At 41.8% G+C, this 15,556-nt stretch overlaps 1 protein-coding gene across 3 annotated transcripts in view; it reads right to left on the reverse strand.

Annotated features, from left to right (window-relative positions):
• pou6f2 (POU class 6 homeobox 2) overlaps nucleotides 1-15,556 on the reverse strand; it is a 78,166-nt gene that overhangs the window by 29,735 nt on the left and 32,875 nt on the right. For all 3 annotated transcript variants that reach the window (XM_014333649.2, XM_014333645.2, XM_014333648.2), the window contains one exon: nucleotides 1,985-2,331. In XM_014333649.2, coding sequence (XP_014189135.1) covers nucleotides 1,985-2,331 — 347 coding nt within the window. The remainder of the gene's footprint in view (nucleotides 1-1,984; nucleotides 2,332-15,556) is intronic.

The raw sequence follows: 15,556 nt of genomic DNA on the forward strand, positions 1-15,556 counted from the left end.
CACACACACACACACACACACACACACTATAATCCTATTTGATGAGGCAATATCTTAATGATACCCGATGTGGCCCCTCTGGCCCCCTCAAAGAAGGTCTGTCCTCAGCCATCGTAATCAGCAACCCTGCTTCCTTCACAGAAACACCACCTCGATAAAGCTCGGGAACTCAGACACGCAGTGAGCTTGTTTCGAAATAACAATGGTTCTGCTGCTTTTGTTTAGATTCTTGGAAATTTAACCAAGTGGTGGTTTCCTAGCATATTAAAGCTTAAGAGAGTATCTGTTACTTAAGGTGTTTACACACTGTCTGATGCAAGCTTAATGTGTGGATCTGTATGTTGGTCAGGAGCTCTTGTATCCACAGTCAGACCGGACAGCCTGTTTGGCGCGATGTAGCAGCCAGCCTTTGGAGCCCATTAAATCCAGAGGCTGTTTTTCCTGCTGAGTCTCACTAGGCCGTGACAGGGCCGGAGAGGGCTGCGAGGGGAAACAAATAGCCCAACTCATCCTGGCCATAAAGAAGCTTGCACCACAACCCAATAAGGGTCTGACGCTGATGAATGTGACCAGGGACAGAAAGGCGACCCTGGCCAGTCTCCACCAGAAATGAAACCACAGGGATATAAAATAGGTTATTATCGTCACACAGTGACAGGCAGACGGACAGAAGGGCAGAGATGGATGGACAGACAAAGTGACTAAAAAGGAGGTTGAGTGGGAAGAGCAGCAAAGATTAAAGGACTGATTACGACTGGAAAGCCTAAGGATAGATAACCTCAGAATCCCTCCTCGATCTGCAGCAGCAGGATACGATTAATGCGTCTCGCCTGGCTGTGAGGTTAGATGTGCTCAAGTGCGTCAAGGCTTCAATAAAAACATGCATATTCTAATAGGTCCACATGGACACCACTTGATAAAGATCATCTGCAGACAAACAATCGAGCCCAGAGCACAGAGCTGCTGGTAAAGGCCACAATGATGCGATTCACACACATCCACATGTCAGCTCATGAAGCACTTTTCTTTTTAAAAAGAAACACTTCCTGGCCTTACTGCAAGATCAGTGAGCAGAGCTATTGTTACTATGGTTGACGTAGATAATCTGTATTAATAAAAAGAACAAATTAATGGGCAACGGCAGTGACATGATAATAAATACGTTTAAACTCTGTTCTGATGTAATTTAAAATAGCCTTTAAATATTTACATTCTAAACCAAAACAGAACTAATAAAGACCAAAAATGAAACCTCAATCCACGTAAATATAAGAGTACTGATGTAGGTGAACAGGTTGGATTAAAACCAATCAGAAGTGCCAAATCCACTTTAGATCTACCCTCACTCATACCAGTTGGCAACCCCCTGGCAACCTCTAGAGACAAGGACAAATGTATATTCCCTGAATGGTTGGCAAGTGGTTGCTGTTGCTGGAATAAATAGATCACAAAGAAAGTGCGGCACCAAAAACCTCCTTATGATTGTTTTGGTTACTAGAAGATTGATGTAGTTTGCAAGGAAGATGCCAACTTGCCAACTTCGCCTTCAAAGTAAAAGCTCGGTTTTTTAAAACATGCTAGTTTAAGTGGTTTTCCATTTCCAGTTTGTTAGAGAGACTTTGCAGACAAGTCATCATCTTACATGTGAATCTGCTAGCGGCCAAAGCAATCACAAGGAGGATTTTGGTGCTGCACCTTCTTTGCGATTTATTTAATCTAACGACACCAATCACTCGCCTATGTCTTTGACACTGCATATGTCTTTAAGACCGATTTTGCCTAGTGACACCAAGTGGCCTCCACCAATCACTCATTAACTTGTCAGGGAGTACACATTTTTTACGTATCTGGGGCTTAGCAATTAATTTTCCAGCAACCTCCAGCCAAAAATCCAAATAGAGTGTGCTGAATTAGAAGTTGTTTTAGAGAGAGGAGAAGCTGGACCTGTGCTTATCTACAAATACATGTTAGTTTGTGGACTCACGGGCAAAGGCATGGGTGGAGTGACGGGTGACGGGAGGCTGCGGGCCGGAGACTGGTTGGGTCGGTGCGGCGGGGACTGCTGCGGCTGCCCGGAGGTGGAGGAGCAGGTGGAGGCTGGAGACGGGACGGAGGTCTGCTGCTGCTGCTGGCTGGGTGGGGTCATGTGATGCTGGGATGACAGCTGGTTCTGGTTATGGGAGTGAGACTGTTGGTGATGGTGGTGCTGCTGTTGCTGCTGCTGATGTTGCTGTTGCTGCTGCTGCTGTTGTTGCTGCTGCTGGTGGTGGTGCTGCTGCATCTGTTGGAGCTGCTGCAGGTGCTGGAGCTGGGAGTTCAGTGATGAGGTAGCTGTTGATGAAAGGACAGGAGTTTGATTCTTTGTAGTGTCTGAGCCACACGCCGCAGAAGTGTTTCAGCACATAAACAAGAGGCCTTCATTATCTGAAGAATATTTTCACACCAAAGACAGAAACACATGCACACATAGAGTGTGGGATGCATAGGGTAAACAGTGAAAGACAGATGTAAATTGCATGGAGCCACAACAAGGTCCTCCTGGGTTTTTAGCCTGCATGATGGAGTCACTGAATTCAATTTAGCTAGTTGGAGGACAAAGCTATCAAGCCTGACTGATATAATTGCTCTCCGGAGCCAAAAGTCGTCATTGTCACTCGGAGAAAGAAAGAATCTTTGGTTTAATGGCTCAAAATCTCATAAGAAAGAGACATCCATCTTCTCTGTAAGAGTTCAGAAATAAACCCATTAACTAATTGGATCCAATAATAGCGTGCCATTAGAAAGTAATTCCAACATTTAAATGCTTATAAATTTTTATGCTGTTTAAAAAAAAAATCAGTTAACACTCAAGCTGCAGCCACACCAGACATGCAGATACTACCAAGTACCCAGAGAGCACACCTGACATAAAACAAATGTAAAAACATGTTGGTGTGACCGCTGTGCAGTTCACTCCAAACACCCGAATACACAACTTGGTGGATCTTCTGTCATTTCACACACACAAACACACACTTTATGTTTGAATGTCAGACGAAAGCCACAGCACAACACAGACAACGAATGATTTCTACTAAAGGAATCAACCGTAACACCATATGTGCGAAATGGGCTAAAAACAACAACATCTAAGCTGACCTTCACACCCTAAACAGAAGAAAGGACAAACTGAGTTTACACACAGATGTGATGGATAGAAGAGACTTTTTAAAACCTGTGTATGTCTTAACATGTTGACAGTTCAACCGCTTAAAAACAACTTTACATATCAGAACATATCATTGCTACGCTTGTCTTCCAGCAGATTGCTGTGGACTGCTCGGTGATGCTACACAGCCTTAGACAGAAAAGAAAAGAGTGAAAGTAACATTTGACTGTTTCTGTGCTGCAAAAGATAATTTGGGTTTAGTGGAGACAGGACTGATCTGTATGGAGATATTTCATCTAGCTTTTTACATTGTAGTGCACAATAAAAAGACATTTCTGCCCTATGTAATTGTTTCCACAGTTAAAGTTACTTTCAGCTGCTCACTTATTCAGAAGAGGGTGAGCACAGCAGGTAGCTCTGCATGTTTGATTTGCCCTTCTTAACACAACCCACAAAAGAGTTTGTTTCTCCTCCCAAAATTGAATTCAGCCTCATTTGCTTGTTAGGCAAAAGTGTAAACCACTGCACTATAGAGCCACTTCAGTTCTTAAAAAAAGTCCAAAAATAATCTTAAAACCTACAACTTCTTTGGATGGAAAGTAGACTCTGATCTTTCAGTACTAGCATTTCAATTCCATTCAATTCAGTTTATTTACAAATCCCATCAACAGTCGCCTCAAAGTGCTTAAAACATCCATAAAAATGAAAATGTAAAAAGTGAAGAAGAAAAACACCCTTCAATCATGCTATGAGTGTTGATGTTGCATAGTTTGCCCACCAGAGGGCACTCTACAATATGTCTCTGGGTTGCAACAACCACAACAGGCAGTTGATTCAAGAACTATCGGGCGGTGGTAAACGAATAATCCACGAGTTGTTGTAACAGCAAAATTACTTTTTAAACATCACTTTCGTTATCTTAGACTACACTATTAAATTACTCCATATAATTCTGCGTTGTGTGTCTGAAAGAAAAAAAATATCGGATTTTTAAATCACCAAATATCGGTATCGGTCTTTAAAATCTCATATACTAAAAAGCAAGGTAATTATGCTGAGTAAAGCATATGCTGTCTAAACAAGCTAAATTAACAGGTTTTGCGAAAAATACACTTCCTGTTTTTAGAATTAGGAAAGTAAAGACTAAATAAATACTTCAATTAAACTTCTATTAATAACTAAATTAACTACGTTTGCCTCTTTTAAGTCAAATGTTCATGCTTTAAAACTAAAAATCCACAAACTAGGGTGTAAACTGTGATGTCATTCTGAATAACATATAAAGTGTCGCAGATAATGTATTTATACTATATTAACATACACGGCCGAACTAAGCTAAGCTAAATATTTACAGTGTTTATAACACAAAGGCCCTGATAACAAACACTGGAAAATGACTTGTGAACATCTATTGATAATACGGCCCAGCAATTGTGAACACATCGTAGACAAGCTTGTACACACACCGAATCAATGCACTTAAATTATTTAAGTATGCTTGTCTCATAAAAGATGAATAAAACATCAGGGCAGACAAGTCTTTGATTAGCGTGGTCACTTCGTCTCCAGGACAGGCACAGATGAACATTTGATGAAGATCAGATCATCCTCCTCTTTCCTCACTCTGCACAAGCCCAGCCAAAGAGAGCCGGCATCTCTCGGCCAGTAAACAGCACACTTTTACATTTCTTCTACCTCCTGACACATTGACACCTCTCTCACACCCCCACCATGAATTATATATCATCTGTGCAAACGGCAAGAGTCCAATTCGCACTTGAAATGTTGGGGCAAGTTGTCTAGCAAGCGCTGAGCCCCTGACAGGACCGGCTCTTTTCCTTTGCAACTTCACAACGACAAAATGTTGAGGCCCATTTAAAGATGGAATAAAAGGGAACAAAGACGGAGAAAACAAAAGGGGGGCAAAATGAGATTTCTGTCAAAAAATTATCGAAACCAGGCGAAGATCAAAGACGATTGAAGAATTTCCTCCAGCGCCAACCATTACGCCAAGGAACACGAGGCACAACAAAAGAATATGAAGCAGAAGAAAACAAATACAGAGGGAATATGGAAGAAGCCCCATGTGGCCTTATTATAAGGGCTACACTGCAGGTAACTATATTCTTTAACAGCAGTGCTTTATAAATTCTGTCATCTTGTTAAGACTGTCAGGACCACTGACCCTCCCTTCCTCTCTAACTGGGCAACTGGCATTTTGAAGCTCATTCTTTTAACCACAGCTGTCTGATTGCTTTGGTTGAGCACATAATCCAAACAGCTTGTCTCAGCTAATTGTTTGTGCTCCTTCCTCCAGCAGACACAGGGCCGAGGATGAGAGCGGGAGCTTCACTTGTGATGGAGAGAGGGCAAAAGGGTGCCGGGATCCTATAGAGCTCATTATATCTCCCACTGTCTCTTTGTTGTGTTTCATATTCACTAGTTCTCGTCTGCTGCGATGCAGTCAGCGCTCCCACTTAGTCATCGCGCCTGAGGGGTGGAAGAGCAAGGGTCTCACTTTCAGTGTTGTCACAACTTGCCTATGTTAATGTTTCTAATGAGGAATGAGCCAGATCATGCGGCGCAATGATCAGATGCAAACGAAACTCAATTTTAAACTTTTAACAACAATCATTTGGGACTCCGAGACACCAGCGCTGAGAAGTCTCAGGCCTTCAACCTCAGCGCTTTGAGAAACTGTCTGCCATCTCTCTTTCAGAGCTTCTTCTTCTTTTTCTTTTTTTTCGCTTTAGTGCCACAGTAGAAATCAACTGTTATCTCTGACTGTCCTGGCCCAGGCTTGTGAAGTAGTGGAGGACGAAGCGAGACTGATTGTCAGAGGTCGAAAGGCTAGGTCAAAGCCGGCTCGTTCGTCAGACAAAATGCTATTTTTGTTTCCTGTGCGGTTGAGTAGTGGGGTGGGAGGGCGGGCAGTCTGCTCTCTCATTACCAGCGCTATCTCAGTAGTCACTGCCAACCCACCTATTACAGCACTTTTCTCTCTGGGGCTGATTCAAGCTCCTTGTTTTCCTCCCGATGTACAACACCTGCCTTTGTAACTATTTCCCTTGAATTGCCTTATACACCCTTTGCCTGTGTGCTTGTTTGTGCATATGTAAATGACTCTGGCTACCCGTTGGTATCGTGTCATCCTAACATCCACAGTGCATTTTTCGAGTTAAATGAAATATGAAAACATCTGTTGATGCATTTAGCCTTTCTGAAAAGCAAAAAATAGGTGGTCGTCATGTTATAGCGCTTAGAAAAGACCCGGGCAAGGCCAGCATGAAGAGTGATTGCAGGGTCATAGCAATCACATCTACACAAAGGGACTTTGACTATCATTCGTTCTATCAAACCGCACGTGATCTGTGTTGCATAAAGTATGGACAGAAGGAGTCGGAGACGATGATCTCATGTTGGAGGCATTCAGTAAATCTAGCCGTTAAAAAGAAAACGATAGTTCACAAAGCTTGGACAGAATGTACTGAGTTTCAGGACTGAATAAAATCTAATGGTACCTTTTGTATATTCATGCATGCACACTGGCTTTCATATGCATCTCTTCCTTTAAAGCCAAGAAAAAGTTTTTCATCTAGCTGCTTATACACTGCTGCACTATCTGGATGTCTTTAGCCTCACTTAGGAGAGGAGTGCAGTAAATTAAGAGCTAATCAGAAGCTACAGAGGAGCCTTTCCAGGTTGATGAAATTGTCCTATGTGACCCACCCTGTATCTTTAGGAACTGCTCTCGTCTCTAAACACGGCTGTCATTCTCCGACGAAAGAGGTGAGGGGGGGACAAACAAGCTCCCCATTACTGCTCTGCCTCACGTTCCTCTATGGGAGTCCATAAACCACTGTCTCAATTGCCTTTTCAGTGAGTCACACTGATAATTACTCCACTGGAGGTAAGGAGATTTAGACTCTATGAGATCTGGTAATTATGAAGGTGGTCAAGGGAAGGTCATTTTTTACTCTGTGGATTAGATCGGCGCGCTCGCACACTGATGAAGGGGATAACATCACTGTTTCTGCTCTCATTTCCTTTGTGAAATGTTAACTTTTAGTTCACTTTCATAACACTGATTACGCGTCAAGGTAATTATTTCTATCACTGGTCATTCTGTCTGTCTTTTTTTTAATTCAAAAGTGATTTATTAAAACACAGAAAGATGAAAAGAAAGAAAGAAAGTGGCATCAGAGGTGGAGCATTTAGTATTAACCTGATAAATGACAAAAGGCATGAATTTGTGTAAACTGACACAGTTTAGCACAGGAAACATTTATTTTTGTTTCCTAAAGGCCATACTGGTGAGATAAGCAAACAATAGAGGTCAGTTATCTTAAACTTCCTGCATTTAATACACATGCTAGAATATTTTATAGCTTTTTCAGAGTCTGGAAATACTTTATGTTTCATAAAGCATTCATTTGGTGCCCACTGAGTTCAAAATGAAAGTCTGACTTGCATAAAACAATCCACTTATCATAACTATCATACTAACATTTAAATTCACCTACATCTATCTAATTTTCTGACAATGGGCCACTGCTTGCATGAAACACGATACATTATAAATATTGCGTCAACTGTTTTACTCTGACTTGAGCTTTAATATACAGACCTGCATCGCTGAATCAAGTAGAAATTAGACTTACATTTACTATTTATGAATAAAGGAATAATGGATCATTTCTGAGGATCATTGCTTCCTTTTTTAATAAGTAGCACAGACTCATTACAATCATTCACCTTAAAATTTATTAACACAATGGTTGGTTTTAATCAGTTTTTTAAGACACTGCAGGCTGGACTGAGATGGCCCGCAGGCTGTATTTTGCCCGTGTGTGGTTTGCAGCATATCTGGTTCAGTTTTGGTAGAAACACTTAGACCAGGAGTGTCAGTGTTTAAACCGTGGGCCACATACACCCCTAAACTCTGATCTTAAATGTGCCGAACCAGCTAAACTCCCCTTTGTGTATAGATGTTTAGGTAAACGTTTAGTTTAGCAGTGCACTTTCAGCAGTGTGTCTCCGTTTTTCTACATGATGAAGAAATGCTGCTGTAGTAAAGAAAGAAATCTGCCAGCATGACTCTTTGGACTTAAATTGTTAGAAATCCACATGTAAAATTACAGGAAGAGTTCATTACCCATAAAACCTCCTATTTCTTTTTCCCACTGTAGTCTCATTGTAAAAATATGAAATATATATAGTAAATAGTGAAAACATGAATTTTTATGTCATTGAATTATTTATCAATCATTTAATTGCTTTGGTTTAGTATGAACGGCCATTGGGAAGGTCTTTATTGGTGGGGAAAGCTGTAAAACTTATGAAAATACAGTTAAAACTTCAAAAATTCATTCAGTACCTTCCTTCACTTGTTCTAAAGCACATCCAGTGGGCCGAATTAGAGTCTTAGGCAGGCCAGTTCTGGCCCCTGGACTTTATGTTTGATACCCTTGATTTAGACTGTCAAATAAAGGCATCGAATACTGAAAATACTTCAATACTAGCTCTGTATTAAAAAGTAAAAGTATGAAATACTTAATACTTCATAGTTTACACCTCATACAGTGGAAACTATGATAACAATGCTAATTAAAGTTTTATATATTAATTCATTGTTGTTGTCTACATCTCTAATGTCTGCTGATCAATACTTGTTGGCTGTACTTAGATCCAACTTAAAGACAAAGGTGATGGTGCTTTTGAGTTTGCAGACCCCGGTGGACACCGTTGATACCTTTAATAATAAACTTTAGAACTACCTGTTCAGGCTTGCTTCTATTTAGTTTTATCTATTTGCTGCAAACTGCTTGTCAAAGTTGTTCAGTGCGTTTGTACATGTTGCTGCTAAAGTGAAGGTTTTTCTTTCAGAAAACACTACGATTTTTCCATGCAGCAACCAGCTGGCATTAATAACGTCTCTTTCCTTGAGTGAAGAAATTACGAATCATCGAGTGGTCCATTTAGTCTTAAAGGCCATGAAACGCAACAATCTAGTTTGGTATTTTGGCAAAAAAATGCAAATAATCAAGTGAAGTATCTCATATTTGTGCCTAAATCCCTGAAATAAAAGTTTAGCTAGAGTTAGAAAGAAAAAGGCTTAGAAAAACAAACACACGTTCTCACTCAGAGCTTCTTTTTTTTACAGCTTGCAACATATTTGTGTTACATTCCTTCACCGGCGAGTGCATACAGCTGGTAATCACGTTAAGGGGATGGAGAATAGATACCTGCGTTGGCAATGGCTGGAATGAACACGTGGAAAATGAAACGTTAAAGGAGCTGGAGAACTACTGAATAAAAACATTACTCAGAGAGCCACAGCAGTCAATATCAGCATTTCAGCTGCAGGAGGAACTCAGCGACTACAAAAAAGAAAGAGAGAGAAAAAAAATATAGGTAGTTAAGATTTGAGCGGAGTCGCAGTTACAGGATTTTGGAGAGTAAACCACATCGCTTGTAGGGATCCAGAGATAATGCTTTCACTTTGTGATGCAAGGCAATATCAAGCAGTGTTGCAGGATTCTCACTCTGGGGGAAGCATTTCAAAGAATCAAATCCTCTCCATGGAGTTGTTACACATACAAGAAAATCCCCGTGTGCTCGATAACGTTGCCCTTTTGGTGTTGCTTACGCTTTGTTATTGATTTCCAAAGTGTGGTCCGGGAACCTCTGGGGAGGGGGGGGGGGTCCCGATAAAGTTCCAGGAGGTCCCAAGCAAAAAGAGAGAGACCGAGTTTATTTTCCCTCTGATTTCAATCCTTAAGATTTTTATTTTTTCATTTTTGTGCAGTGAGCTTACAGGTGAGGGTTTTTAAAGATTAAACCAAAGCGACTAATTAGTTTATCTCGCTTTGCTTGAAAGTTTCTTAAATTAAGTGGCAAACTTTCTGCACTAATCCTGGTTTCAAACATTTTTTTATAGCTGTCTCATTAAAATCTCTTTGAATAAATAAAAGAAATACTTTATTTTGTCTAAAGCAACTACAACGGCTTCATTTATGACCAAACCTTCACATTCTGAGATATTTTCAGGCTCCACTCAAACACACTCCACATAAACAGTATGTAATGCAGTGAAACCCAGTATGGGGTCTCCTGCTTTTGTCCTTCAAAGTCCAGAAGGTGTTGAGCCCCCCCCCACCCGCGCTCCCCCTTCCTGAAAAGAGCCTGTCTGCCTGGCAGGACAGACCGGGTTATTACAGCGTGTTCATGGTCCCATCATGTGTCGTCAGACCAAAGCGGAGGCCGCGAGTAAAAGCCTCATGCAAAATTTATGTTCATGCGGCTGTTTCAGTGGGTGGAAAAATCAATATTGCGGGCCTGATGCACGAAGATGACTGAGTGCTCTCTGACTGACAGTAAAAGCTGAGAGAGATTGAGGGGCTGCATTTACTGCTCCAGAAATGGAGTGGAGTAGAGTCGCCCTAATAGTCTAGTTCACCTTAAATTTGAATTTCATTGTGGATTATTTTGGTAACAACTTGAATACTGAGGGGTTGAAGAATTACTCCATTAGATTAAAAAGAGGACTAAGCAGGATTGTTTCCAAATCGTCTCGAGCACATCTTGCATTGTGACTTCTGAGCAGCTACAGTATTGTATATTACGGGGTTATTAAGCCTTCCCTTCCTTCCCAACTTACACAGATATAAAAATGATTGTAGAATAATCAAAAGACAATGTGGGTATGAGGAGGACATCACAGGGCTTTTGTTCTGCGCTGCTTCGCTTACATATGCTTTTGATAACGTGCCACATACCCACAGTGCATTTGGGGAGGAATGTGAGAAGAGAGCGAAAAGAAAGTGAGAAAAAGAAATTCAGTGGGATGAAATAACCCCAAACAATGGGATTTGCTTTCCATTCTTCTGCCTCCATCTTCTGTCTTTAATTATTCCCTTTGGTTGTCTGAGGGAGCGTGTAAGCACTTTCACACAGCACAACATGCCCAGCAGCACAACACTGTCTGCCTTAGTGATGTGGAGACTTCTGAGTGACACTGAGCCTCTTGTGATTATTAATGCTGTTTAATACAACACAGAGCAGCCACTATGACTGAGGGAAAAAACAGATTTCAAAATGCATGCATTCAAAATGCAATGTGAATGGAATTATGTACTACATGAGCACTGAGCACTTGAGATACACCCCCCCCCCCCTTTTTTGTCTTTTCCTTGCTACATAAACAATGTGTACACCGCAAAATGAAGGCTAATGTTTTGTAGATGCAACGATAACAAGCGGCCCAGTGTGCTTTATTTTTGCACACAGCATTTAATGGAACCACAGCTGATCCTGGTGGGATCCTTTGTGCCGGTTTAGTAGTTTCTTCCTGAATCGCATATGAGATATTTGAGAGCCCAGAACGATGTATGATGAATGAAGTAGCATGCTACTTATACGCTTATCGTGCTCACTGACTAGCAACAGGTTCAGCAAAGGGCAGCGGCAGTAAATGAAATTCCGCACCAGGACAATATATCATCAAAAGAAATGTATGCACCCGAAACTTACAAGCCTTCTTCGGATGCGGACAAGGTGCCTGACGGGGTTGGGGGAAGGGAGAGGCGGAGGGGATAGTAAGGAGAAAAAGAGAGGGGGGTGGCTGGAGAGAAAAGAGGGGAGGGTTTTCCTTTTTTTTTTTCCTTCTTCTTTTTTTCCTGGATGGGTGAAGAGCAAAGCAATGGGAAGCAGCAGCAGCAGATTTTGTTGAATCAGTTCTATTTCCATACTGGCTGATCTGTGTCTTTTAACCATTTCACTGCAGCCGGAAAATGAAAGTACCAGGGCTAATTTCACAGTGAGAGCTCACTGAACAAAACCCCCCACGGTCTGTGGCAAAAGGTGCTAAGTCTACTTTGTCATTGTGAATTACGGCAGTGTAATTCAGGAAACAGCCTTGTGTATGACAGACAAGAGTAGGAAAAAATGTCCAGAGGAAAAAGAGAAAAAAAATGCAAGAAAAGCCTTTTTTTCCCCTCCCCTCTATACCCTCACATGTACTTAGTGAGTCTTTCTTATGATCTGTAAGTATCAGATACCTCTCTCCAAACATGCCGTCCTGTACTGATGCCACGGGATCCATCTGTGATGTGTCTGCAGTTAGTCCAGGAATAGCACCCGCGGGACTTGCGCACTCCTCAGGCCTCCTGCGGGACCTTTTAAGCTGCATTGATACTGATAAAAGCCCCCACAAATCTGGCCCCAAGATACCTCAGCCATTAATTAAGGTAATTAGGCCCTGGTCAGCAATTAGTAACCACAGATAGCTTTTAGCTGGTGAGGGGTTTGGTTCCACACCATCTGCTGACAAATGTCACCACGGACTCTTTGGTTTCACACGCGGGGAACCGGAGAGCTGTGTTTAAAAGTGACCTCTGTGTGATCCAGACTCCCACAGCTCCTCTACTGCCGCCGCCGCTGCTGCAGGATCACTTTGTTTGTTCTTCTCTCAGGTTTTTTGCTTCTTTTCTCTTTCAAACACGAAAGAGCGAGCTCTATGAAAATCCATACATGTTGTACACGGTCAGAGCGGGAACAGGAAACGTTCACTGCACAAGTTATTGAACAAAATTAAAACGTCTGGGCCCAGTGTAAGGAGTATTGATCAGCGCGTAATGCTACATTGATTTGCTAGTATTATTAAGTCCATTATAGATCTGTTTTGATAACATTTTACTTTATATTATAATGTTATGTACATATGTACTTACTGTGAGTCAATTATGCAGATAGGTATAAAACATAACAGTGACAACACAAATACCTTTGGAAATCATTAAGAAAAAGCAGAATAGACCTGCTGAATAAATCTGGGAGAAACATTTGTGCCCTTTCTACTAATGTCAAAACACAGCAGCGTGCATGCTTCATCCGGTGGCACAGGTATGTGATATAAGGCACCCTGACTGATAAAAAACAGGCTGAACACACAAGTTCAACCTCAGAGGACACATCACGCAATAACTCACATTATTGGGGAATGGGAAATAAAGGATGCCGCTGTGCTGCTTTACACAATTCCACATTTGAAGCAATCGGTGATAACACCATTTTCATTCCAGTTCAGTCCCATAAAATTACCATTAACATTACAACTCATGCAGAACACAGATAAATGTAAAATGTCACCCAGTTCTGCCAGGCAGGACTTCCAGTTCCACAAGATTACCATCTCTGTCTGCTCTCTCCCACTGCACCTTGTCTAATATTTCATTTACAACATTTCATAAGTTCATTTTCCCCTCACTGACCATGTAAATCACAAATCAATTTTCATTTAAAATGCTTGACTACAGATTGTTGCTGAAAGCTCCTGAATTGCGCCTCAGCAATATGGCAGACCTTTAGCAAATCTTTCGGAAGCGGTGTGGTCAGAGGAGGGAGGCTAAAAGTGAGATGTAATTTCCACAAAACAACTCTGGGGCCGAGTGGTCAAGGCATTTACTGGAAAGACTTTACAAGTGCTGAAATGCCACGAAAACAATGTATTGTAATTTATACCCCATTCAATATTCCCTCATTTAACTGGTCCATTCGACGGGAACGATTAAAACAGATGAACTCTATTGATTGTGCATAATTGTTTGGAATATTAATCAACATGCGCAGCTATCATGGTGTAAGATGATTTCATTGAGAGTGTTTGGATTAGATAATTGAGATTTTATTCAAAAACGGTTAATTTGGCTAAATGAAGCCAGCAGTGTGGCTGTTTCACATTTAGACACTTAATTACAGCAGCTAGAGGGTAATCTCTTTTAGCTCCGGAGCTCGGGGAATAGCGTATAGTCGGATTGCTCCACGTGTTTTTGATTATTCACATAACTGGAAGCTAATTTCAGAATTTGCCATCTAGAAATTCCGCCTCCTAATTCGGAAAACGATCCTCTCCTAATCCACGCTGCTTTATTGCCACCCTGAGTAAAATCCATTAAAATGAATGCATCACACTGCCTGCACACACAGCGCAGACGGACACTGTGCGATGGTGAGCGACCGCCTTGTAGACTGTGTGTTTATGGCAGGTGGTTTTGCAAAGAGCCTCCCTCAGTGTTTACCAGTGAGGGCAGATGTCAGGGTTTGCTGTGGAGGAGCAGACACAGCCACATCTGATTAACAATATTATTGTCCTCCTCCACACCGCCATAAAGACTCATCCCCTCCCCTCTCCCCTCCTCTCCAAGCCTCCCCCTTTTTTCTTTCCTTTCTTTCTATTTCGGGCTCTGGCAGCGTGCTGTCCTGTGGCATGGCTGAACCAGAGTGACACCGCCACCATCCATAGAAACAAAAAACGAGCCAAGAGCCAGAAGGTTAACAGACACACACACACACACATACACACACACACACAAAACAACGGTTTCTTACCAGACACAAAACACAGAAATGTCTGGGGATGCATACATAAAAAAAAATATCATACTGTATATTCAAGAAACACAGAGGATCGTTGTTTTTTTAAGCAATTATGGAAAATATGTAACTTGAATACAGAACAAATGATTAGCATGGCTGCAACAAGTGAAGCAGCAGGAGGTGAAATTTACTTACATCTCAGCTTGAAAACAGACATCAGAGTATAAATGAGCCTCATGGGAGAGAGCGAGTGTGTGTGTTTATATGTGCATCAAACCCGTGTGGTTGATCCTAACCCTCTTAATGCTCTGCTGTTTGTTCTGATTGGCGATTTTTCCCCCTCTTTTCTCCTTTCTGTCGCCAAACTGTCACGAAGGCACTAACCCGGCACGTTTCGGAGCTTCTTATTGAAGACAAACAATAAACCACTGGCAGATATCAATGGCAGAGATGAGAACTCGGGTGCCATATCTGCTGGGACTGGCTGGCGAACCTGCCTCTGCCTGCGCTTCATCTCCAGCAGCACCTCTCACTCTCAATTATTTGGCTGCTGTCACAACAAATCAATCAAATTACCGCTCCAGGACTGTGTGCAGCTGCTCCTATTGCACCGCTAGTTGCATTAGCTTTGAAATGTATGAGGTCTACATTTTATCACTGTTATTTATTTAATGCGGCTCTCTCCCCTGCGAGTCATCTTACAACCACAGCAAAGTTAAATCATTAAAGGACGACGTGGAATACATACTGCTCGAGAACACTTCAAATTAAACAGTGATAAGGGAGAAGGGATGGGTTTAGCCTCTATTGTGTTAAGATGGCAGATGCGGGTGAGGAAGTGTGAACCGCTTGCGCGTGGCGCTTCCTAATGCACTCTACTACTGGCTGAATGTGCCCACAAACAGCAGCGGCTCGTTTCTTTTCTCTTCTACCCCCCAAAATGATTTGAAACATACACAAGAGAAAAGCAGCCGCACAATGAACGGCTGCTGTGTTTGTAACAAGCCCAAAAAGAATATCTGCAACTCTCTG

The sequence above is a fragment of the Haplochromis burtoni genome, unplaced genomic scaffold (genome assembly GCF_018398535.1).
Source record: "Haplochromis burtoni strain Fernald_Lab_line unplaced genomic scaffold, NCSU_Asbu1 Contig_58, whole genome shotgun sequence".
NCBI lineage: Eukaryota > Metazoa > Chordata > Actinopteri > Cichliformes > Cichlidae > Haplochromis > Haplochromis burtoni.